We start from the raw sequence: 27,406 nt of genomic DNA on the forward strand, positions 1-27,406 counted from the left end.
GCTATTAGCAAGAGTAATTCTGCGTTTGATTTCAGCGCTGATGTCATTTGCACAATTAACAGCAGTACCCAGATAGATAAATTCATTTACCACCTTGAAGTTATACATATCAATAGACACGTTCTTGCAGAGTCTAGAATAGGAATCGACTCTATTCGATGACAATAAATACTTTGTTTTGTCCTCGTTAATCACAAGACCCATTTTGTTCGCTTCAGACTCAATACCCGTAACTTTTCGCTTGGTTCTTCTCATAATGTCAAAGTCACCTCCATATCCAAAATAGTATGTGGATTTTTAAAAGATGGTGCAGTTGGTGTTTCGCACCTTTTTTCATAAGAAAAATATTGAAGCAGCTACATGACAGGTGGTTTTAAATTTTTCGGTTGAGTCTCTACCAATTTTGACGCACCAACGAGAATTTTCTAACTTCATACTGATAAGTCGTATCAGATTGGCAGGGATACAAAAACTCGAGATGGCACTGTATAGTTCGTTTCTGTTGACACTGTCATAGACTGCTATATCGATTCAAATTTACATTATATTACATTATACTCAGCATTTTTTTTTCAATTCTTTCTGGTTTGTAATTATATTAAAATGTGAGTTACTTTTATTTTAATTTTCTTTTTTTTTTATAAATTATCCACAATCCACAAAAAAATATAAAATTTTGAATAAATCACCGCAAATTTCACAAATTCAATCAAAACAAAACAAAATTTGTGGAAAGCTGTCAAATCACTGGAATATAGGAAGAAAAAGTCGAACCAAATGTGTCGAATCATTGGAATATAGAAAGAATTATTTTCGCTTCGCCGCGAATTCGTTAATAAGGAAATACTACGCGAGTGGAATTGAAAACGATCCGCCGCTGGGAGTCTCATAATCAGGTCCCAGTGTAGAGACACAGAACCTTGAGCTATATAAGATATTAACAACACAAGACATTAATACAAGACAGGACAGAGGTGAAAGAAACATAGGACAACAGCACGCCGCCGTAGGTTTCGAGATCGTGATTTGTTTGGGTTTAAAGTAGAAACGAACAACGAAACAAAAACCAAATGCGATACGGAATGCAAAATATCGTTTTCGCGCCGATTGGTTAATTATCTATTATCGTAGAAATAGCATAGAAAAGATTTTATTTAGCTCCCGAAACACGACAGTAGTTCTTCTTGTTTTCTTAAAACTTTCAATCTACTCAAAAACAATAAACGAATTCAAAACAATTGAATTATTTTAACTACTATTTCTTTTTTTATTATTGTTAAGGATGGTGTTTTCAAAAACAAACAAAGAAAAATAAATGAAAATTTTTTAAACTAAAAATAATTTCATTTAACTACACAAATATTCTTATCACTAGAAAATTGGTGCCTTATTTTTGTTTTCTTCTTCTTGTTTTTTTTTTTTAAATAATAAAATTTGTTCTTCTTCTTATGAACGAATTGTTTTGTTATTTTTATTATTATACTTGTTTTTATATATTTTTTGAATTTATAATAGTACTCATTTTTGTGTTTGTTTCTGTTGTATATTGAAATTGAATACCGCGGATTTTCTTTTAATAATAATAATAATTATTAATTATAACATAACATTCAGGTTTACTTATTTTGTTTTGTATTCTAATATATATATATATTTTTTTTAAATATAAATTGTTTCTCTCTTATATATACAAAAAAGGAATAAAATAATAATAAAAATTTTGTCAAGATGAAGACAAAAATGAGAAATTTATACCTAAAACGGGATAGACAAAAAATAAAGAAGAGATTTTTGGCTTTGGATTGAAATAATAATCATCCACTTTAAGTCAAAGAGAGATAAATTGATAGAGAGAGAAAAAAGGGTAAATGAGAACTTAATATCGACAGGAGCTTCTTCCTCCTCTGCTCCCCATTCGGCACTCGATCACAACAGACGGAAATTTGATTATTATTCATAAAATAAAGAAATTTAAAAAATAAAAGTATACTTTACGGAACTATATAATTATTATACTTGTTTTTTCTTTTCTTTTTTCATCTGCGTTTAAACTTAAAAAATATAAACTTAACACGAGCATTGATCCTTATTGGTTAGAGTCTCGTTTGTCAATGATGTTCGTCCTGGTTGTGATGGTCGATGTTGTACCCCAGATTCAGAGGCATTTAAATCAAGACGACCTTCTTGAATGTTTTGATAGATTTTACGTGCTGTCTCTAAAAATGCTTCTTCTACATTTTGGCCACTAAAAAAAAAACAAACAATTTTCTTTAAGAAAAAAATTGATACAAAAAGAAAGAAAAGAAGAAACTAACGTCATAGCACTAGCTTCGAGGAACATTAAGCCATTTTCGTCGGCAAATTCCTTAGCTTCCTCATAAGTCACCTCTCTGGTACTTTCCAAATCAGATTTATTACCAATCAAAAAGATCACTGTACTTGGATTGGTGAGATTTCGAGTATCTGTAAGCCAGCTGCTTAAATGATTATAAGTTGACCTAAGAATACACCAAACACCCAAAGATATTTTATATTTTTGATCTTATTTCCATTCAAATGCGAACTTTTCAAACAAACCTTCTTGTGATATCATAAACCATCAAAGCACCAGCTGCTCCCCTGTAATACGAACGAGTTACAGCACGGAAACGTTCCTGACCAGCAGTATCCCAGATTTGTAGTTTGATTTTTTTATCATCAACTTCGATGATACGTGTTCCAAATTCAACACCAATCGTATGAGGACAATTGGCCATAACTACCAAGAGATAGGAGAGAGAGATACAAATTGCAATTTCAATTTTATATCAAAACAAAAACACCACAATCAAAAACTTACATTTTTTCTCTGTGAATTGATGAAGGAGACATGATTTGCCAACTCCCATATCACCAATAATAATATACTTAAAGATATAATTGTAGTTATACGGTGCAGACGTCATTGTAACTAAACAAAATTGTAAACGAAAAGAGAAGAAAAGACTTAGTTCTAAATAAAATAAATTATAAACAATCAAATGCAATTTGGTATGAAAAATTACAACGTTTTTTGATTTGATTTAGAAGTTCCATTTTTTTCCTGCCTCTTTCTTTTTTCAGACACTCAAAAGATCCAACCAATGTCAAAATCAAAAAGAACTTAAAGGCTTGACTTGGAGGAGATAGCTATACATTTTCTTTTTTTTTTGGGGATGTTTTTTAGTTATCAGTTTTAAATTAATTAAATATTCATGAGACTGAGGCGAGGTGAGGTTTTTCTTTGTCCTCCTTTGATAAGAAGTCTCTTGAGAGTTGAAACATTATTCAAAAGGAAAATAGTCTCAATTCAGCAACTGTGTTTAAAACAAGTATACTTTTGATTATTATTATTGTTATTAATTAAAACCACCGACTAACTTATTGAGTCAATTAAAGTTCATGTATTTTGCTAATGAAACAAAATTTAATTGCACCGAATTCAATGGCATGACGAATTCTTTTCTTTAACTCGCATTAAAAGTAAAAACAAAACAAAATACAAAAATAAAACACAGTCCGTCAGGGGAAAGGTTAATAACAAACAGGTTTTAATTTAAAAAAAAAAAAAAAAAAAACAAAGTTAAATTTACTTTAAGCCTAGTACTGTGGAATGGGGGTGATGGTTGGGTTAGTTGAGTGTTGGTTGATTGTTGGAAGTTAAGAAAGTTCCTAGAAAAAAAAGGGCTGTACCTTCTTAGTTGAAAGCTTTCCTTTTTTTAATTGAATGTTTTTTCTATTACTACTGCTGCAGCTGCTTTTACTGTTGATTATTCCTTCACCCACTTTTTCTATACCTAAACACAGAACTCACTTAAGTCCATTGCTTAATTCTTCTTCGAACTTAGTAAAAATGTTTATATACATAGGTATTATATATTGTATTTATTGTGTCAAGTGGTTTTTGTTGTTAAGTTAAATTTTAGCGTTCTGGTTGAGAGGAGATTTACACGACTACCGCGACGTAATTACAAATGTTGTTGCACATTTTGTACAATTATTAATTGTTTAAGGTTCATTGTATGATACAAGACTGACAATAATAGATTGAACCTTTTAAATGTCTGTTTTATGAGCTTTGAAGCATTTTTTGACAAATGTAAACAATAAAATTTATCAACACAACAGCACCATGAGATATAAGATAAAACATTATTACCATATAATTTGTGTTTCTAAAGGGTGGTTAAATTTTAACCGTCGTTAGATATTAAATGTGAACCACAGCAAAACGCTTTGGTAGAACCCCTTATGTCCTTATTCAAACTTTCTCTAAAAACAGGCAAATTTTCCATGTCATTCCAAGTCATTTCTAACACCAATTTTCAAAAAAATGTTACAGGGTGGATATAACAAACTAGAGCCCCATTGCAAAGCTTTCTTGCATTCCTAAATTGTTTGTGAAAGTGTAGCATTTGATTTTACGAGAAAAAGATCAACCGTTACAATTCTCTTCACATTCTCAAACATATTATGTTCAAACGCTTTAGAACAAGGTTATGAAGTCGATTGTGTATACACTGACTTTTCTAAAGCTTTTGGCCAAGTTAGCCACGGAATTATTTTATTTAAACTTAAAGCTCTTGGGTTTCAACCATTTTTCTTAGCTTGGATAAAATTATACCTTGAAAACAGATCCTAGCAGGTAAAATTTAGAAATTGTTATTCAGAAGTTTTTGTTTCTCAATCTGGTGTTCCCCAGGGAAGCTATATTGGCCCTTTTCTGTTCATCCTGTCTATTAACGATGTATCGTCATGTCTAAGCTCAAGTAAAGTTCTCGTTTTTACTGACGACAGGAAGATTTTTCAAATAATAAAGTACACCCATGATCATTGATAGTTTCACATTCTGGTGTGGGAAAAATAGCTTTGCCCTTAACCCTTTCAAATGCCAGACGATAACTTTTACTAAAAAACGAAACGTTAGTGTATTTGATTATTTATATCACAGCAAAAACTCTGTCTCGTCTTCACATTTAAAGATTTAGGTGTTCATTTCTGTTCCATAGAAGCAAGTTCTATGCTTGGTTTTATAAAACGCTGGGCAAAGGAGTTCAATGATCAATATTGTACTCTTTCTTTGTACAATTCTCATGTTCGTCCTCATCTTGAATATACTTCGCAGGTATGGACTCCCTATTACGAAATTCATAAAAAACATATTGAATTAATTCAACATAATTTCATTCGCTTTGCCCTATAGGGTCTTCCTTGGGATGATCCTTATGATCTGTCTTCCTATGAACATCGTATTCAACTTCTTTAATTGCAATCTCTTCATAAAAGGCGTGTTAATAATGACTTAAGTATCTTTTCATCAACTCATTAACGGTGAAATTGATGCACCTTATTTGGTATTTTGGGTACATTTGAATTTATTTATTCAGCTTAATACAAGCTATCATAATTTAGCTTAGCTTAACACTAGCTTAACATTTTTTTTTTGCAGTTCTTGTTATCAGTTTTCAACATTGATTCATGAACTAAGAATTTTGATTTTATTTGACTTAAAATTACAAGGGACGAGCGAGGAATTGGGACTCAAAAAAGGAAAAAGTAGAGGGTATCTTTCAGATGGGATTTGGAAATGTTGAAACCGAAGACTACCATAGCAGCGTTGCCGTGACGAAGAATTCTGGACATTATTGGTTCAAAGTGCCCTTAATTAGTGCGGTGATGAGGGATATAGAAAAGGGAAACATATCGCAGATTTTGAGGGTTGGTGTTAAGATGAATATCACTCAGGAGTGCCGGGGAATCTATATTGCCCATTAATAATTGGTGAGCAAATAATATATCAGCGTTTTTGCGTCTAAGGGCTGCAAACCTATCAGTTTTAGTCGATCGGCATAAGGAGGCAAGCTGGATGTATCATCCCAGGGGAGGCCACATAAGGCAAATCGAACGAAACGTCTTTGAACATTTTCAATTCTGATAGAATGGTTTTGCATATTCAAGATGGGGACGGACTAGGGAAATGTAAAGCGCTTTAGTTACATAGGGGTTGAAAAATTCTTTTTACCATCTCTATTATCTATTAGCTTTATTAATAATTTGGTCAACATGGGAATGGAAATTCAGGTGTTTGTCACACATAATACCAAGATCTCTAAAGAATCGACTACGTTGACGTCGTCATTAAGGAAGTAGTATACTCTATGAGATGGGATTTGTTTGCGCGAAAAGGTCATTTGTTTACATTTACCTAAATTTAACTCTAGGAAATTATGTATGCACAAAAAAGGAATCAGATGGAGTAGAGATAATCTTAAACATTTTCTTATCATCCGCAAACATTAGGATATCTGAGTTTTTTAATTTAAGACAGACATCGTTAACAGATAAGACGAAGAGAAGGGGGCCTAGGTAACTACCTTGTGGGACTCCAGAAGTTGCATGTATAGTATTGGAGACTGAGTTACGGAAAAGGACTCTATAAGTTCTATTCGCAAGGTAGGAGATTATCCAGTTTATAAATACAGATGGAAAGCCTAGGGCTCTTAGTTTGGGATAAATTATCTTATGGGATATTTTATCAAAGGCTTTGCTGTAATCAGTGTATACAACATTAACTTCTTTGCCATTCTCAAGGGCTGACAAAACTTTGGATATGAATTCAATTAAGTTAGTTGTAGTGGATCTACCTTTAAGAAAACCATGTTGAGCGGGGGAGAATAAAGGCTTGCAATGGAAATAAACGGAATCATAAACTAAGCTTTCAAAAAGTTTTGGAATGCATGAAAGTTTAGCAGTAGGTATATAATTGTTAATTTCAGTTCTATTGCCTTGTTTATGAATAGGAAATATAAATGAATCTTTCCATAGATGAGGAAACACACCTTGGGAAAGAGAGAGTTTAAAGAGAGCAGTTAGAGGCTTTGACAGAGAATGCATACATTTTTTTAGAACAGTTGATGGGACGCCGTCAGGACCAGGGCTAAAGTTTTCTTTGAGCCTTACGATTTTGGCAAGTACCATTTTTTCAGTTATTGTAAACGATGAAAGAGAGGTTTGAGTGCAACCATCTAATTAACTAAAGTAGTGTGGATCAGGATCATGCAGATGTTCAGTATAGAATTTGCTTAATTAATTAGCAAATAGATTGATATTGTTGTTAGATTAGAGGAGATTATGTTGGAGAAACTCATTGAAGGTGGAAACCCATCAGATTTTCGTTTCACATTTATAAACTTGAAAAATTTCCTTGCATCAAAAAGAAGGTTATTTTATATTTGGTTAAGGTATTGGTTATAAAGGGATTACCTTAGTTCAGAGAAAGAATTATAGGCGAGAAGATAGTTGTTGTGATCAGTATCAGATTTGGACTGTAAAAAGATCTTCCAAAGCTAGTTACGGATATTTCTTAGGCTACAGAGCTCTCTGTTGTACCAAGGGGGAGCAGAGGTGAAATCTTTTCTACGAGAGAACGGTACTGATTCTTCAATACAGTACGAAAGAATCAAATAAAACCAATTTGTAAGGGACTAAACTTAAAGTGGAGGGATCTTAATTCAAAGTTGGCTGAGCTAAGAAGATTGTTAAGTTTGGAGAAATCAGCCCTACGGAAATCTTAACAGTAATTCTCCATTTCAAAAAAGTTGTTTTCAAATTCAATGGGGAAGAAGAGATTAAAGGGAGGATGATAGCGATCCAAGGTTGATCAGATGAGAATATGAGATCGAGGTGTCTCCCCATAAAGTTTGCTACTCCATTTAGTTGAAAAAGACCACAATCAGACGGACGATCAATGAACAGAGATTCAGATTCAGAAGAGATGTTAGTTGGAAAGAAGGATGTCTGATCATCTAAAATGGACCAATTGAGATGGTTAAGATTAAAGTCTCCAAGAACGATGATCAAATCATTAGGTTGCACTAGTTCAAGCAGATAATCAATGGCATTAACAGCGGCTTGGTATGTTTTAATTTGTTGGGCTGGTCGAATATAACAACAAAGGACAAAAAGCCAAACTTAGCTGATACAACTTCAAATTCGATTGAAATGGGAATACGGAGTAATGAACTTTCAAAATTACTAGTGATAGCTAAAAGCACACCACGACCGTGTGTATTACTCGCATATTCCATGAAATGCATTCGATAGATGGAATAGTCGTTAGTGAAGAGTTCAGTACTAAGGCTATCAGGTGTGAGGTTGGTTTCGGTAAGGGCAAAGATGTCATAAGGAAGGTTGTGGGAGTTATTAAAGACGGCAGACGTTTTAGACCTTAACCCTCTTCATTTTGATAGTAAAGGCTAAGACATTTATGTTAAGTGGTCTTAGGTTAGGAGCGATAGTATTTCTTCATGTCTGCACGGGATTTTTGGATATGAGATAGTCGTTTTGAAGAGATAAACGACGCAAAAGAGGTTAGGTCTTCTCTCACTTTTTTATTCACCGAGGCGAACTCGTCACCTGCGTTCATTTGATTTTATACATATTCACTTCCATAGAACTAATTATTTGAAGAGAGCATTTTATATAATTGAAACTGTTCATCGATAGATTTAAATTTAAATAAGGTGGGATTAAAATCATTGTTTTGAACCAGTGCTTCACTATCGTAAACGTCTTTATTTTCTTTTATTTTGTCTGTACTGTAATAATTTATGTTAGTTTATGCGTATTATAGGCTGGCAGCGTCATCGTATTTTTTCCCAATATGAGGCCAGTCACTGGTCAGACTGTGAATGGTGTTCGCTAATGTAAGATAGCGAGAATTAGAAGATATAGATGTGGACGATATGTGGTTTCAACAAGACATGCCACTTGCCATATTATGAAACATTGACTCTTTTGCACTACAAATTCAATTACCGTGTTTTGGCCGATATTTGGTTCCATACATAATAGAACCATATCAATATTATCATAATAAAAAGAAATTACAATAATTTCCTTAAAAAATTTGTTTTATTTAAAATAAAGACCGGTCCTTAAAATGTATCCACCCTTTATAACTCTGTGTGAAAGGTATCTCAGTTAATGCTAATAACTGATAACAAATTTGATACAATCGTGTTGTTAAAAAAGTATACAAACATTTTTGGTTGAGATAAGGCTCTGTCTAAAATGAAAGATAAAGATAGGCTAACATTTCTATTGTTCTAAAAAAATTGTATGTAACGAAGAACTCAGCATGTCAAAGAGATTTGATACTCCTAAATTATATTTGGGAGGAAAAATAAATATAAAAAATAAACATGAGAGTCTTAGGGGAAAGCAGAAATTCTTTCAAGGAGGAGGGTCTTGTAAGTTAAAGTTTCGAATTATGGTAGAAGGATATCCATTATCACTAAAGATTTTGATGACTTTTTTTAGTTGGCGACGTGGAATCGTACATTACTTATTTTGAAAATTTTATTCACGAGGTTTGATCGGAGATTAACTAGTCTTTCAGATGCTTTTGGTTTTTGATACCGGTCGAAAAGCAAACGATTTTTACATCTAAGAACGATATTGTTTTGTTAAACTTATTTTCAATTGTGAATTGAATTTATGGGTGAAATCTGTTTAGAATTTTTAGTACTTTGTCTATGTTTCTTTTATCCATTATGGCAAACATGTCGTCAAGATATTTTGCTATCAGGCTTGTCTTCAATGTTATTTACAAATTCATCTAAAGCGTGGTCTAATACCAGATCTGCAATAGTCGGGGATAGGGATATTGCGAATATTCGCATCCGCATCCGCAATGGCGGATCATTTGCAATAATTCCATCATCAGCATCCGCATAAACTGATGCGGATGTTTTTAACGCTTTTTTTCAAATTCGAAAAATAGCAACAGCATGGCATATTATACCATGATCAATACAAACGACCCCTTCACCCATAGTAAAAATTTTAAATTAAAAAATCTCGGTCCCAAGTAGGCGACGACAAAAGCAACAACAAGTCATATGCAATGGTCACAGATTTGAGGATATAAAAGCTCTTGCTAAGTGGCCAGAGGACACAGTTTATTTTTATATATTAAGTGAAAAATTGATACAAATACAGAACATAAATGCCGCCACCAACAAAAAGCAGCATCTGGTTCTATTTTCATTTAAATAAAAATGATCCTGAAAGTAAATCAAACAGACTTTAAAAGGCTCTCCAAAGCTGCACTGAGGTATTTATTACTTCCAAAAGCCAGTGTTCTCAGCGAACAACTATTTAGCGGAGCTGGATTAATATACGATTCACTAAGAAACAGATAACAGTCTGAGAAGCCTGCAATCTTGCTTTTTATTAAATATAACTCACCCATTTTTAAATTTAATTATTAAACGCAAAGATAATCAATACAATTTTCCTTTATTTACGGACTTAAAATTGTTTTTATGTAATAAATTCTAAAATCCGCATCCGCATACGCATCCGCGGATGTGAGTCTCAAAACTGAGTTTTACATTTTTTGATTTTCAACAAATTCAAACGAATTTTGTATAGAGTAGCTTGAATTTTTTGTCACGCGGTGTGGTCAATTATGATTATTTCTTCGAGAAATAACTTTGTCGACAAAATACTCCAATTCCGGCAATAAAAATCCAAAATGTTAAGGTCCAATAACATCGTTATCGGCAACGTTTATGATGGAGACTTTTCAACAATCACTCTTGGATTTTTCGAGCCAAAAATGCGACAAAATTCTGCAAATTAACTCAAGCTTCGAGATAAAAATGGGCTTGATCATATAAGATGTTTTTTTTTGACAAATATTCGAATAATGTTGAGGCATTTCAAAAACCCCAAAAGCGAAGATACGACAATTTTAGTCTTTTTGAATTATAATTTAGCCTGAGTCTTTATGCGAAATACGGTCTAATGTCATTTGTGGAAGTCTGGAATTCCTAATTCCAAAAATCGACGAGGAACCGACTAACATGAGTTTTGGTTAACACCACGGGCTACAGCTGCAAGTTGTAACTATTACTTGCCAAGAAGGTGCTACTCGATGTGCTTTAGTTTTGCAAATTGTGAAGTATTGAAGCAGAGTCATTAATTTGAGCAACTATGGTTCTATTTCGTAACCCGTTTACTCTAGTGGATAATACACTTCCTCGTGTGGTGCTCAGCTAAGACGATATTGCTGATGTGAAACAAAGTTTCGAATAGGACCCAACAATTGGAGATGTTCCAATTCACTTTATATATGAACGATTTGGTTTGCATAATAACAAAATATGACCATCAAGAGCGTCGCACGTTCGCTGAATGTGCTGTAAATGAGGTAGCCTAATTTTCCAAAGAAAATGTTGTTCAGCCATGAGAGCCTTGATGAAGGACTTTTTCATGACGATATTTAATTCCATAAAGACAGCCGGTTGTACATGCCATAAAACCATCAAAACAATACATTTTTTAAAGGAAACTTTTGGTAAGTGCATTATTTCGCGTCGTGGGTTTGTAGCTGGACCATTTTTGTAGAGTTAGAGTAAAGTCGTCGAAATGATTGATGTCTAAGAAGAGCAAACATCTATCGATAGCTGCGGCCACTTGCTCAAAACATTTTGTACATCATAATGAAACACCATTGTCTTTATAATGAAGCTAAGTTCTTGGCCACAACATTTTCTTTCTTCTTGAAAACTATACAACAAAAAAAGAGTCTCACACCACACTTTAAACGTGTGTACTACGCGAACTACATCTTGATATTGCGTTATCAATCATTATAAATTTGGAACAAAAGTAGAGAGAAGCAAAACTTGTATAAAACAAAATGTTCAGCATCGGAACTCCTCAGTCAATCCGCCTCCTCCCTTCCTAATAAACAAAATATTACACAAAAACCAGTAGAAAAAGTAGAGTTGTTAATTTCTTAAAAGAGCAAAGAAATCTGAAATGTCGTCCATTTGTTCGAAGAATAAGGCTCAAAAACCGACCATTGTCCGATTCAAATACTTTGATACGGATGCAACTCCTGGAAAATAACATCAACTCTCACCAGGAAATTGTAAACTTTGATTATTAGTTGTCTACAAAAAAGTTTTGGGGTTTTCTATCCCACTTGTATATCCAACAAAAAAAAACTCTTTAGAAAAACAGGTCAAAACTTAATTGACACTAATCTAAGAAGATGGAAATGGCAGTAGATTGGCTTCGAATTGTTAATAAGCAACTTAATGGAATCCAGAAGAGTTAGAAGCCAAGGAAGCACCTGGGAAAAACACCCTTGGAGGAATCATCAGGTCTAGCTAAGAATTCAAGTGGGCTTAAATATATCGCCATAAACCACACACGATGGTAAGTAGAAAAAGTTGAGGTTTTGTTTCCCGCTAGACTTTGTACGTCATACGGATCTAAGTAAGTGAATAAGAGATTTTAAGCTAGACTCAAAGATGCCAGTTTTCTCAAATCTACAACGAAATATTCCAAAAAAGACGTTTTTCTTTTTATCATATATCAGTTTCCATTTCCAGGTACAATATCCGTTTCATTTCCGATGTATTTTTCCGAAATCAACAATCAATTTCTAGGGGATGACATGAAAACAACATCGTCATTAATATATCTGTTATCTCAAATGAACACACGTTACAAAAATGTAGGTTAATGTTGTTGCAAAGTTGCTTTTATAATTTGTCATCCAAAAATTTGTAAGTTCATCAACTTTTTGATTAAAATAAAACATGAATTCTTGAAAAAAAAATAAAACACACAAAGCACCCAAATTAACAACCAAGTACCTATTTTCCAGCGAAACGAACGAGCAATGAATAATAAATAAGTAAATAACTTACGAGTAGCTCTGAGCTAGCAAATCTACATATGTAGATGGCAAAAACGAGAAACCACGACGACTACGACGAGACGATGAAATGAAAAACAGCGGCGTAACTATACAAGTTAGCGGCAAGTCTCTACCTAATAATCATTTAAATGATGGTTGGTAATGGTAGTGATTGAATTTGTCTAGATTCAAATTGTGCGGTTTTGAACCCACCGCCATCTTCTCTCTTTCCCGAGCCCGACTGATTGAACAACAATTTATGTTGGAATCACTCTGGAACTGGATTAGGAAAGAAAATATAATTACCCATTTTAACAAAGCGATTAAAAAAACATCTGTTCTTGAGAATCAGAGCCAAACAAACTAAAAACCGAAGAAAGAAAAATAAAATAACAAACAAACTGAAAACAAGGGGTGGAAATGGATAAGGAAAAATTTCAAATCAAAGACTGCAGGTAGAAGACACCAAGAACGAGCTACAAGACTTCCCAAGGATTCTCTTATTTCTCTTGGGTACCTCCTAGTACGGGAGTACCTGACCGAAACCTATGCCAAGTTCATTTGCAAACGAATTACAATTGAAATTCCAAACAAATTAACTAAAATATTTCCGTATTTTTTCTTTCATTTTCTCCATGGAATTGATTTTCCACAGAAAATATCGATGCGTAGAAAAAGAGTAAAACAAAAATGGTCTTCTGAAGGAAGCCCTTTCCCTCAACTTACCGATTTTTCTTCTTCACAGATTCAAGATGATTTTATGCACACTGTTCTTTTTTCTTTGTTAACACTGCAATCAACAACGTATTAAGAATTATTTAATTTATAAACTAAATTGATTGTCTGTTTTGATATTTTTTTTTTTCTGCTACTGCTGCTGCTGCTAACAAAAATGGTGTAGATTGCTCATGCAAATTGTATTTTCCATAAAATTATCTAATTAATAATGACATCTTTGCACTGAACTATGAAACTAGTTGTAGCTCTTGGTTTGGTGATCTGGGAGGCTTTGAGCTGAGCGTTGTGATGTTGATGTGAAAACTTCTTCTTTTTTTGCTTTGATTTTGATTATTTTTATGTGATTTTTCTTTCTTTGTTGTTTGAATAAATTATAAAATGGATTGAAGGAAAATTGCGAGTTTTTCTCCGCTTTTCGTTTTTGTTATACGACTTGGAGTTGAGATATATTTTTTTAATGATAGAGAGGCAGGATAGGAAGTGGTGGAAAATGTAATAATAATTCTTTGACTAAGTGCGAACAGTTCACAATGGTTGAAAACAGATGTAAGATGTTTTTTGTATTTGGTATTCATGGAATATTGTGAACTAGAGTGAGTAATGACATGGACATAGGGTGATTCCTGGTAATTGAATTAAATTTAAATAAATGTGCTCTAGTGCTGCCAAAAAATATTTGACAATTTACTTTTATTTTTTAAATAGTTGCCAGAAAATATTTGACCGTTTACTTTCATGTTTTAAATTGTTGTTAAACATTGAACTGAGGTCTGATCTTTTCCTAGCTAATAATAATAAAAATAATAAATGTTAACTATTGATTGATTGGTATGATTTGTAACAATACGACGTCATCGTTGCATATGAAGTGTTAACTCAGAGTAAATAACAAAATTATAAAAGACTGAAAAAACGTGTTTTAGGAGTTAAACTCAAATTTAAATCTGAAACTAGGATGATCTCGCACTGAAAAACTAAGCCCTTACTTTTTAATCTGCCTATTTTGTATATACATATATATGAAACCTGTCAAAAGTATTATAATGATGAGAAACAATGATGGCTATAAAACCTGGAATCATAAATCATCTTTAATTGTTTCGTTTTTGGTTTGTTTTGATAAGATTTTTGGACAATTTGTCAGGGTGTGTTAAGTTTTCTTTAAATTTGTATGTGTTTAAAAAAACCTAAAATTAAAGCAATGTATATTTTTTAATTTGCATTTATCGAAAATTGTTTCTTCAAACAAAATAAGTTGTTAAAATATATGTAAAAATTAAAACAAATGTAAAATTATAAATGAATTCAATTCCCAAAAAAAAACGTTACCTTATGTAACTTACGTACTGGTTATATATATCAAAAAATAGTTTTTGTGCATTGTTTAACATCTTAGAGCTTAATTTTCAGCATTATAAAAATATTTAGATGTACTTAACTACATTTCAAGTATTTTTTTTAAAGAAACAATACATTTGAAGCTAAACAAATTGTAAATATATTTGAAAAATTTTAGCTGACTGCAAAATGTAGTCAACTTTCTCTCCTTTTTAATGACACTCTCTAGCTTTTACTTCTCCGATGGCATTATTAAAAAAATAATGATGAAATCAACATCAAAAGGAAGATGAAAACTCCATGGTTATTTTAAACTTTACTAATTCTTATAGACGCTCATCAGTAAAACATTTCTGATTTTCAATTTTTACTGATAGATTTTTAAATAACCAACCTCTTTATTCCCTATTTTACAAAGCTCTCGTTAATAACTTTTTTCCCCTTAAATACGTAATTTTGAAATTTAACACAATGAACATTTACAGACGTGAATGGTGCACTTACACTTTTCTTCATAAATTCGTATTATAAGAACTGCTTTAATGTATAGACGAAGATTATGATATTATAAAGTATTCTAGTTTTTTCTCTCGATAACTGATACTTTAGAACTCACCGTGGAAACCTTTAATCGACATGGTAAAAATAGTGAATACATGAGTTATAAGTGTGGTTAGGTTAGGTTAGGTTAGAGTGGCTGTCTAGATATCATTGACACACGTAGACCTCAAGGGTCCATTGTGATACCACTAATGAGGTTACTCATGGGAGTAATGAATTTAAACAAACCATTTTGTGCTTTTAATAAAGTTAGAGAGACGTTTTGTGTCAATATTTGCCAGTTCACTGGTATTATCGAAGAAGGGATTACCGAGAAAGTAATTCCTTCTAATGGAGAGTGCTGGACATGTACATAGAAGGTGTTGGACTGTTTCCTCTTCCTCCTCGTCCATGCAGCTTCTACAGAAGTCATTTGTGTAGACCCCTAGCCTCAGAGCATGTCTACCTATGAGGCAGTGTCCCGTTATTACTCCAATTGTAGAGCTTATACTTTGTCTGCTTAGTGATATCAAGCCTTTTGACCGTTTTAAGTCAATACTTGGCCATATTTGCTTGGTTGCCAGGCAGGTGGTACTTCGTGACCATCTAGTGTTTGTTGTTTCTAAAGCATATTGCTTGAGAAGATATTTGCATGTAGCAAGTGGTGTTCCTATGTTATGTTTTTGTCTAACATAAGGCAGAAGTGTTCCGTTTTTGGCGAGCTCATCGGCTTTGCAATTTCCCGGAATGTCTCTGTGGCCCGGCACCCAAATGAGGTGAATGTTAAACTGTTCCGTCATCTCCTTCAGAGATGATTGACAATCGTGGACTGTTCGAGAGTTTGTGGAGACAGACGCGAGAGATTTAAGAGCGGCTTGGCTGTCCGAGAAGATACGTATATCCTTACAAGATATAACGTTTTCTTTGAGCCAGGATAGTGCTTCTTTTATCGCCATTACTTCTGCCTGGAACACACTACATTGATTGGGAAGTCTATAGGATAGACTGAGATTCAGTTGTTCTGAAAAGATACCACTTCCAACTCCGTGATCGGTCTTTGAACCGTCAGTGTAGAAGTGTACCGCATCGTCTTCCAGGGGTCCCTCTTCTTCCCAGGAGGATCTTGAAGGGATGGACACATGGAATCTTTTACCAAATACCATTTTTGGGGTGGTATAGTCTAAGCGATCTGGGATAGATCTGAAATTATCTAGAATGGTTGTATGTCCAGTATTGTTACTGGTCCATTGAGAGGTGGCTCTAAGCCTTACACATGAGTTGGCAGCCACCTTTTTAGAGAAGATGTCAAGTGGTGTTAGGTTTAAAAGCACTTCCAGTGCTGCGGTTGGTGTTGTGCGAAGTGCTCCTGTGATGCACATACCTGCTGACCGCTGGACTTTAATGAGTTTATTTAGATTTACCATCTTATCCAGTGCGGTCCACCATACGACGGCTCCATAAATGAGTATCGGCCTGATTACCGAAGTGTATAGCCAGTGGGTTATTTTTGGGGAGAAGCCCCATTTTGATCCTATGGCCTTTTTACAAGTAAAAAGCGCTACAGTAGCCTTTTTGACTCTTTCATCAATATTTGCCTTCCAATTTAGTTTTTTGTCTAAAATGAGGCCCAAATATTTAGCTTGGTCGGAAAAGCTTAATGGTATTCCTTTAATCTTTGGTGGGCTAATCTGAGGAATTTTATATCTTCTCGAGAAGAGTATTAATTCTGTTTTGTGTGGGTTGACGTCCAATCCACATTGATTAGCCCATTTAGTTAGCCTGTTTAGGGCATTTTGTAGGAGTTCCGAGAGAACTTGGGGGTGCTTCCCAGATACGGATATCGCAACGTCATCAGCGTAGGCAATCACCTTGAAACCTTCTGTTTCCAATGTTGTAAGTAAGTCGTTTACTACCATGTTCCATAAAAGAGGCGAAAGGACTCCACCTTGGGGAGTGCCCCGATTCACCGATCTGGTGGTAGTAAAACTTCTCATGTTAGAAATTATTGTCCTGCTTTTGAGCATGAGACTTATAAGATCTATGAGTGACTTCTCTAATTTCAGCTTATCCATTGCTGTTGTGATCGCCTGGTAACTGACGTTGTTGAAAGCTCCTTCAATATCTAGGAACGCTACCAGGTTATATTCTTTGTATTCGAGGGAATGTTCAATAGTACGTACCAGTGAGTGAAGTGCTGATTCTACTGATTTTCCCTTAGAGTAAGCATGTTGAGCTGTGGAAATGAGACATGGTTTTAAATTATGTCTGATATAAATTTCAATCAATCTTTCCAAGGTTTTAAGAAGGAAGGATGATAGGCTGATTGGTCGTAGATCTTGCAGTGGATGTCGATGGTTCCACTTTTGGTGTTGCATCGACCTCCATTTTCGTTGCCAATGAATCGCTTCCCTCCGCTGAAGAGGCTTCTGTGGGGGGCGTGTTTAGCGTATCTTCATCTTTTTTATAAATACGCATCATGATTTCATCGAAACCATACCTAATCACACCTTTGGTCGCGGCCAGTGGAGCCAGTGATTCCCTATTGATCAGCACGAGAGCCGATCTATAGTGACCCACTGTCTCCTTCTCAACCTTTGGTACTTTCCAGTCGTGAGTAGGCAGGTCCGGATTACTTGTTTTGATCAGTTTCATGATCATGTCTGGACAGTTGTGAAGAGCCGGGACCATTATACGTGCTCTTGGCCGGCAAGGAATATTCTCCCTTGCAACAACCTCGAGCTTGGCACCCGGCCAGACTTCTGGCAAGCCATTGACAGCAGCCCTGTATAGATCGAAAGATCTCTGATCACCACAGGCGATGAGTTTGATGCGATTTTGGTACCATCCTGCATCGGCTGTGTCTGGGAGAGGCCCCGGATTTTCCTCGATAACAGATAAAAATCTGAAACCGAGGTGAGCCTTGACCTCTGCCCAATGATCATGAGAGATGTTACCATCCACATGACTCCTGTCAATGACCGCGGCAATGATCTTACCTTTGAGCGCGTCGCTGAAGGAGAGATCTTTGTTGACGGCTGATGTGCTGTTGGAAAGCACCTTCTGCCTTTTTGGTTCGGGCTTGTCACCCTCGAAAGACCTATCTCGCTTTGACGTTGAGTCGCCGCAGGTCGGTTTAGCTTTTTTGCTAAGAAAGCCACTAGCCCACTCGAGTTTACGCGTTTGCTCTGGGGTTCTTTCCGCCGCCGGTATGACACCGACTGCGGCTAGAATCCTTTCGGCGTTGCGTTGGTCTCGATTGGCCTGTGACTTCTTGGACTTCTTTTTGGCCGGCCCAGAACTATGTCCGTGTATCACAGATGTGGGTCCACCTCCAGATTTAATCGCTACCGATGCCAATCCGGGTGTGCCCTCACCCTTTGAGTCAATTCCACATGTCGCAGATTTTGTCTCTCCGGATGGGGTGTCCCTTTTTGGGGTCGCTTGCGACGTCCTAGCAGGAGCGGGGAAGAGGTGGGGTGTGGAATTTCCGCCATTGGGACTGCCGAGCGTCACAGCTGTTCCACTGACGGGTAATTCCTTTAAGTATATGTTGCGGCTAGTAGAGGGAGAAGGACTCTCGCCACTAGTTGCAACCACAGGGTTGACAACACGTTCACACACCTGATTTGGCTCGACAGCCTTTTCAGGTGATGTGACCGCATTGGCAGCCTTGGTGCGATTTTTTTGTTTAATAATTGTTTTGTTTGTTTGTTTATTTTTAATTTTTTTCATTTTATTCCCACGAGTAAAGCGGAAAGACGGTCAGCCCCGGCAGAGCCGCTTGCCGGGGTAAGGCAGAAATATGACGGACCTTGCCACAGCATCCGAAAGAGCTCGTTAACGGCTGGTTTATCCCCCAGCCTTTCATTCTTCGGCACGGTTTTCGTACTAGTACGCTCACACCACCACTGAAATTAGGAACCTCTAAACTATGATTAAATTGGGTTTCCGAACGTTGCACTATTGAGGAGTTACAACAATTCAGCGATCCAACTCAACCTTAGCTAATCACCATCCTGCCAAAAACGCACAGGACTACTGTGGTGATCATTGCCCGCCTGGCACCCACTTGGAGGGTTTGAATGAGGATTTTGCCGGGCTATAAGTGTGACTAAAAGTGAAAAATTAGAGGGAGGCAGATATGCATGTCAAAACTTACTATAAAACAACCATAACTTCCTATAAAACAACCATAACTTTTTGCCAGTACAGTAATGGCGCAGGCCTACACCACCATGTTATGAAATAAATCTAAGAACTTACAGAGAAATTAATAAACGTGAAATAGCGAGGGTTAGGTCTTATTCCATGGACGATAAAGTCAAAATGTTATGAATAAAACAAAACTCCCACTCTTAGACGTTTGCTAAATAAAACCACCGAAGAAGGTGGATTAGCGAAGGAATAAGATCCAAGTGTGTCAAATTCTGAAATAAAAAAAAGAGAATATTTATTTTTGTTTTAATAATGTGTGCTAGATTTTTCGAGACTTCCAATTATCAGCCATCAACTAACAGAAACAGACAAATATACAAAACCGGGTATGATCGAGCGCAATTGTCAAGCGAGGAGGATTTCAAAAAGATATATTATTGCGATTGTTGAAGATGACCTAAATTGGGTCACAAGAGGTGATAGAAAACAGATACAATACAAACAATTGAATAATGATAATAATTTTGACAGACACATATAATAATAATATTTTTTTTTACATTTCGTGCGTTTTTCACCTTTCTTCAAAAATGTCTCCATTTGGTCTTTTATCTCTATCTCACGAACATTAATTTTATATGTTGTATCCCATTTTTAGCAAAAATCAAATGCATATACATGTAAATTAATCAATCATAAAGAAAAATGACAGCTGGATAATAAGCCATAACTTTTGGTTATATTTACCGTGTTCTCCTACTTCGATTAACTAAATTTTTTACTTTCGTAAGACCATTATGCTGGTGGGCCAATTACAAACTTAAACAATTACAAAATTTTAATATTTTGTTTTCTACATTAGTGAGAATTGAACAGTTCCAACAAATAGAATAAAGTTTTGGAGGGTTATAGTACGTTTCCACCAAAAAATAATCCGAGATTTAGAGCAAATGATTTAAAATAAATCATGAGGTGTTTCCAACAAAGAAAAGGAGATTAATTTGACGTTGTCACAACAACCAATCATAATTAGTTTTATTTTATTCTTGTACCTATGTATTTATTATTTTTGTATACTTACATTTTATTTCGTTTTTGATTTCTTTCGTTTTCATTTTTGAGTTGTTTATTGTCGGTTCAACAATTATTCTCCGAAACAAAAGTTTGTTTGATTTGACAAACTAATGTTTCCAAGTAGATTTCAATGAGTTTTATTTGAAATCTTCATTTGAGGAGATTAAAATTTCTATTGTAAATCTGTGACATTTCAAGGAGATTTGTGACAAATCTAGCTAAATCTCGGTTAGTGCCCGGTGGAAACGTAGTATTACACAATTCAAACAGTCATAAAACATTAAATAGTTTATTTTTCATTAATATCTGAGAATTTTCTGTTATCTTTTGCAATACAGAATAATCGAGAAATCCTACAAATTCTATTTTCAAAGCTGTGTCAACAAAACCAGAAATGTGTTTTGTTTATCTGAGACTACGAAAATATATTTGAGATCTTAGACCCACAACATCTATTGTGAACTATGAAAAAATTCAGATCAACTCACTGAACACAACCCAGTTCAGTTGAGTAAAACATTTTTCAACTACTCCTAATGCTAGCTTAGCTGTCACTTTCAGTTATCGTCTTGTCAGTTCTATTCTCTTTCACACGTGCTGACATTTCTTGTTTACGATTTTTCCACCGAAGAAATGAATTTTTAATAAAAATTAAAAACTTACTAATTTAACAAAATCATAAAATAAACTAAAATGTTTGTTTCCGATGTGAATGATGTAAAAGTCTACAATCTCAGCGCTGGCAAATCTGTACCAGAAGTAAGTAAAACAAAACTAAAACGAAAATTCTAAATTTTTCTAACTTTGGCGCTAAATCAATTAATTGTGTGTCCTTTCTCAATCCCTTCCCACAGTGGCTGACGGATCGGAGAAAACGTTCACAATTAATGAAAAAGGTGGACTCTCGGCGACAAATCGAACTTATTCAAGACTTCGATATGCCCGGTGTGTCCACCTCGATTCGCATGAGTCCAGATAATCAATATATCCTGGCTACAGGAACCTATAAGCCTCGCGTAAAATGTTTTGAAGTCTCGAATTTGTCAATAAAATTCGAGCGTTGCTTTGACTCAGAAGTGACAACTTTTGAGGTGCTTAGCGATGATTACAGTAAAATGGTGAGGTTTGGTCGAAATTATAGACGAAACTAGAGCATATCTTCCACTGATCTGTCAATTTTGTCTGTTTCTTCCCTTCCTCCTATGATTCCTTCCTTTTAGGTGTTTCTGCAATGCGATCGGTATATTGAAATCCATGCTGCCCATGGCAGACACTACAGACTGCGTATTCCGAGATTTGGACGTGATATGAAATATCATTCTCCTTCCTGTGATCTATTTATTGTCGGAACATCAAGTGTGAGTCTTAACTCTTTTTAAAAGAAAGAACCACCGCCCTTTAGAGCTTGATGATGAGTTTTCGTTTTTGTAGGATATTTTCAGGTTAAACCTGGAACGAGGACAATTCCTACAACCATTCGAGTCCGAAGCTAGCTGTTCCAATGTCTGCGAAATAAATCCAGAACATCATCTCTTGATGGTTGGCACAAAAGAGGGCACAGTCGAGGCCTGGGATCCTAGGGATCGTCGAAAATGCGCAACTGTCGATGTCGCTATGAAGTTTCCTACTGCTAAAAAGTTCCCATCGGTGAGAGAATGAAACACTTTTATCCATTCGAGAGTTTCTTATTTTTCTTCTTTGACAAGGTCACTGCAATGAAATTCAAAAACGGCCTCCAAATGGCAGTTGGAACAGCCACTGGCCATGTCCTCATCTATGACATCCGTTCACGGGAGCCCCTATTCGTAAAAGACCATCTGAATAAGCTTCCCATCAAACGACTGGGCTTCAACCCGAGTCAACAGTCCGTCTACTCCTTGGATTCGGCCATGTTTAAAGTCTGGGATGAGACCAGTGGCAAACAGACGGCATATGTGGAATCCACATCGAATTTCAACGACTTCTGCACCATTCCTGACTCGGGGATGTTCTTCTTCGCCCAGGAGGATGTTAAAATGCTGACTTACTATATTCCTTCGATGGGTCCAGCACCCAGATGGTGTTCCTTTTTGGATAATCTCACAGAGGAGATTGAATCCGAGGTAACCGTCAGAGGGGATTCTGATTCTCGAAAGGAGTTCTAAACGTCTCTCTTTTTTCTAGGTCGTGGAGAACATGTACGATGACTACCAATTCATCACACAGAAGGAGCTCGAGGAACTTGGCATGGAAGAGCTCATTGGCACTAAACTTCTCAAGGCCTATATGCATGGGTGAGTTTTTTCTATACTAAAAGTATTGAATACCAAGACTAATGAGATTCCTTTTCCAGTTACTTCATCGATGCCCGTTTGTACAACAAATTCAAGGCCACCGTTGAACCGTTCGCCTTCGATAAATTCCGTAAGGAGAAAATCCGTCAAGAGATTGCCACAGAGCGACAGAGTCGTTTGCAGATTAAGACACATCTGCCCAAGGTCAACACGGAATTGGCTCTCAAAATTATCGAGGAGGAATCAAGTCAAGCTGCGGCGAAGGCCAAGAACAAGAAGCTGCCGAATCTCTTGGAGGACGACCGTTTCAAGGCGATGTTCGAGAATACCGACTTTGCCATCAACAAGAACACCGAAGAGTACAAGATGCTGGCACCCGCCCTCAACCGCATGGGCAAAATCAAGACACAGGAGACTAAGAAGCGAATTGAAGTTGCCCGAGTGGCTGAACTACATGCCGATGAGGCGAAACCCCACGAAGAGTCGGACGATGATGACGACCTCTTCAATATGGGCAAGAGTGATGGGGAAAACGACGACGAAGACAAGGACAAGAGTGAAGAGAGTTCAGACGATGAGGATCCAAGGGAGTTCTCGCGGCAGATGAAGAAGGCCTACAAAGATGTCAAACGTCAGAGAGCTCAAGAAGATGAAAACGACGACGAAGACGATAACAAAGAAGACCAAGAGATGGAGGATCAAGATGCGGCAGCTAAAGAAAAGCCTGCATCACCAAAGAAAAAATTGATTCCTCACAAAAATCCTACAACAAAGTTCAAACTTGACACCCTCAAGAAGAAAACCAATCGCATGAGCCTCCAGGATCGTGTTCGCAAAGAACAAGCAGCCAATGGCAATGTAGAATTGGTTGGAAGTGGTTCGGGCAATCGACAAATGCACTTCGAGACTAAGAAACCATCGCGTGACGCCAAGAAGCGGGAATTCGAAATGAAGAAGCATCGCGAGGAGCGCAAAAAGGTCATTCGGCCAATCAAGTCACTTAAATTGAAAAAAGTTAATTTTAAGTAAACCAAAAAAAAAACAACACACTACTAAAACACTAAAAACGAAACAAACTACAAAAATAAAATAAATTATATAAATAAAAGAAAAACAAAACTTTGTAGATGTACCGTTAATCGTGGTGGAGTGTTTTTTGTTCCTATAAGCAGTTGTTGTTGTTGGTTGTTTGGTTGTTCTTTTCGCAGTTGACTTGTAATTAATTACTCTTCGTTGTTTCCCAGGAACAATTCCCAAGTTGAAGGGTTCCAAGTTCGAAAGAATTCAGGTTATGAAGCATGGAAATGAAAACGACCGATGCATGCCTTATGCACTGGCTTGGCTTGGCTTTGGCTTTGTAGTAAGCTCAAGCTCTATAGAAATAAAAAGAAGAGGAAGCATCACCAATATTCTGGCCACTCACTCATCACATGCATTGTGTTTCTTCCTGCTGCTTACATGTCGATTTTGCTTGGTTTCGGTCGCTGATGGTGGTTGGTTTTTTCTGCCCTTATCTCCTTGTGCTTGCCTGGAGTGGAGTGGAGTGTTCATTCATTGGAAGCACAATTAACAGAGTATTGTCTGTTCGTCGTCGTTGTCCTTGTCGTTTGTGGGTAATTTTTTCTCTTCTTTCTTTTATATCAAAAAAGATTGCAGAAGTATCTACTTGAATTGTTGTTCTTGTTTTGTTTCGAAGGGAGGCTGCGTTTTTCGCGCGATGCAATATTTATTCTCTGAAGGGTAGTTGTTGGAATTTTCAAGTACAAGAGGAGTTCATTGAAGAAGAATATTTTTGGGATAAGTATATTTCTTGTTTTTTTTTTGTGTTGTTCCTCAGTGGTGGAAGTTTATGGTAATTTGTTGAAATTGAGGGGTGGTAGGTACAAATAGGTTCCTCACATGGTCGTGGTTGTGTCAGGTTGGATTGGGTATTGGGAAACCGTTTAAGTTTTTCAGTTCGTTTTTTTTTTTGTTTTGTATTGCGACTGAGTGTTGTATGAGGACGTGGTCGTCGTTGGGTCCAGAACAGCGTAACGTAGTACAAGAGACAATTTATAAGTTATAATAATTGCCTTCTCCTTCTCTGGTGTGTTTTTGTTTGTGTTTTTATTTTCTTCATGTAAAACTTTTTGGAAGGATTCGAAATAAAACCAATTTATTTTTGTATTCGGTTCAGAAGAGACGATATGTATAATGTACTACTTACTCAATTGAACTCTTGTGTAAAAAGCTGTTGTTGTTGGAACTGATACATTAGTAATTAACATACATTCAATATAATGAAATGATACACTGTAGTTGGGTTGATGATATATGAATAAGTTTTCTTTAATCAATGGGAAACGTTTAACGAATAATTTAATTGAAACAAAAAACAAATTAAATAAGGACTTTTTGAAAGGGAATAATGCATCGGAGGAATAATTAAGTTGGTATCCAGTTGATTTTAATTTCAGAACTGAATCTTGTATGTAAAATGATGTAGTGCTTATCTTACAGGACTTGCATACATCATCAACACCCATGGATCTAGTTGCATTCCTAGGATACATAAGCGTTTGGAAACAGGGAAGGGTTCGAAAAGAGATGTCGATGTACATTGGTTTTGAATTCTTGAATATTGCAATGACAGGGAAAGATAGAGCGTTGCAAGGCATTCCACATTCACGAAGTACGGCTAAGGAACAAATCTTTGTACTTCATAGTAGGGCTGCAGTTGGGCTCATGATCAGATTGATGGGCATTCCTAGAAGAGTGAGTATTATGATTAATATTACTCAAAGCCCGTTAAAATATCAATAAAAAAGATTGAGGCAAGAGACTTTACGACACGAAGATGTACGAGTGATGTAATTGAGTTGACGATGTCACTATTTATTTTAAGAGCCTAGAGGTAATAAAGGGATTTTTCAAAATTCGAAGTCGTTTTAAAGATACGACTTCGGGCTGTTAAAAAAGATACAACGAAAAAAGGAATCGGTGGAAAAGGACCAGGTAAAATTACTGATAAAGTTAATCAGGAAATCTTTAATGAAGGTATTGAAGGTAATTTGAAAGTAATGTCGGGTATGGGATGCTCAACAGGCCTCGAAGCCCATACTTATGTTAAGAAACGTGATGAAAAGCGAATCTCACGTTCTGAGCGGCTTGTAAGTGATGCCGTTACACAGCCATAATTGACTCAAGAGCTGAACAATCTGCTTTGAAAGAATTTCAACAAGAAGAGGAAGAAATACTCTATGAACCAGACATCGCCGATTGAAAGGTAAGTTGATATTTGCATAGATAAGAGGACTTGAAACTTTAAACGAGTTTTTCTCAAAACTGTGTTTTTCCTCCATCGTATCTCAAAAGCGGCTTGACCGAATGACTTGAAATTTGATACGTTGGATTCAGCACATGTAAACGCATGGAATGAACTATCGACAAGCAAAAATTCCAAAAATGTCGATTTTCTTATAGCAAAAAACGATAAATTCCAATTTTCGGTATATCCATTCGATGATAGTTCATTCCATGCATTTAGGCTCACAGATTAAAACGACAGCGTTTACTTTTTTGTTTTAGATAAGCCAATCAGCAGGAATCGTGGAGGAAGTGAGCCCATTTTTTCGGGTTGGAGTTGTTCACGCCGGTGTAAACCGTGTTCTTTACAATATTTTTGATTCAAATTTTATATTCATACTGTCGAACTATGTTAATAAATGATAATAATCTTAATAAAGTTGTATCTATTTACTGGTCGTAAAAAAAATCCTAAAAATTCCTTAAAATACAGGCCGTCAATGGAATGACCCCCTTAAGTAAGTTATTGGGCATGTTAAGGATAGAGACTTCTTCAACATCTTCGAATAAAGATGAATACTGGTGTGTTATGCTTTTCAATGCTATAAATCCTTTTACTTTTTTGAGTCGTCCCTTTACATTTTATGTTAAATCTTTAATGCTCTCATAGAAAGGGACAAACGACACGACACCTGGACTACTTTTTAAGAACTTATTCTGATGGAGTTAAGGGAATATCAACAGTTCCACCACCATTATGTAACAATACATGATTTGATTACGCGGTTTGAATAAGGTTTAGGTAGTTCATAAGGAACATAAACATAAAGGCAGGGCACTGCCCTACTTTCTAAATGAACAGCTGTCAAAAAATTTATATCGTTGTTTGTAGCTCGAAATCTTGACAGAAATTGTCATGAGTCATTAACTCTTGGAAAACGTTGGGAAATGATAAATATAAATAACGAACGAATGAACATTAACTTGCGATCGGTTTTCTTCACAAGGATTCTTACAAAGGTGCAATTTTATAATTCAATGGAACTCCCAACCATTTGTATGGCACTTTGGATTTTAAGCCTAAGAGCAGCTTAATTGGATACAATTTTGGGTGAAAATCATCTATGTAGCTATGTTACCAAAGAAAAACGTCTTACCTTAGGCTTCAAAAACAAGCACGTTAGGCGTAGGCCAATGCATCCAAACAGAGTGACAGTTTGGTATTAATTGTGGAGTAAACCGTTTTTCTTGAAAAAATCCGAAA

The 27,406-nt window shown here is 35.8% G+C and overlaps 2 protein-coding genes across 3 annotated transcripts; one reads left to right on the forward strand and one right to left on the reverse strand.

Moving 5' to 3' along the window:
• Window positions 1–1,243: 1,243 nt before the first annotated feature.
• LOC129940027 (ras-related protein Rab-14) lies at window positions 1,244–13,978 on the reverse strand. 2 transcript variants are annotated; one of them, XM_056048250.1, is made up of 5 exons: window positions 13,466–13,978; window positions 2,840–2,950; window positions 2,578–2,758; window positions 2,316–2,498; window positions 1,244–2,245 (listed from the first exon to the last, which is right to left on the reverse strand). In XM_056048250.1, exons 2-5 carry the CDS (start codon window positions 2,943–2,945, stop codon window positions 2,068–2,070), a joined length of 648 nt encoding a protein of 215 aa, XP_055904225.1. In that variant the 5' UTR covers window positions 2,946–2,950; window positions 13,466–13,978; the 3' UTR covers window positions 1,244–2,067. The 2 variants fall into 2 exon arrangements, with proteins under 2 accessions (XP_055904225.1, XP_055904226.1); XM_056048251.1 differs by lacking the exon at window positions 13,466–13,978 and adding an exon at window positions 12,750–12,771.
• Window positions 13,979–21,156: 7,178 nt separating this feature from the next.
• On the forward strand, window positions 21,157–23,996 carry LOC129941350 (nucleolar protein 10). Its single transcript, XM_056049955.1, has 7 exons — window positions 21,157–21,343; window positions 21,439–21,702; window positions 21,805–21,942; window positions 22,016–22,231; window positions 22,291–22,686; window positions 22,748–22,857; window positions 22,917–23,996. The coding sequence occupies exons 1-7, from the start codon at window positions 21,278–21,280 to the stop codon at window positions 23,884–23,886; spliced, it is 2,160 nt and encodes a 719-aa protein (XP_055905930.1). The 5' UTR covers window positions 21,157–21,277; the 3' UTR covers window positions 23,887–23,996.
• Window positions 23,997–27,406: the final 3,410 nt, after the last annotated feature.

Source organism: Eupeodes corollae, chromosome 1 (assembly GCF_945859685.1).
Source record: "Eupeodes corollae chromosome 1, idEupCoro1.1, whole genome shotgun sequence".
Taxonomy (NCBI): Eukaryota; Metazoa; Arthropoda; class Insecta; order Diptera; family Syrphidae; genus Eupeodes; species Eupeodes corollae.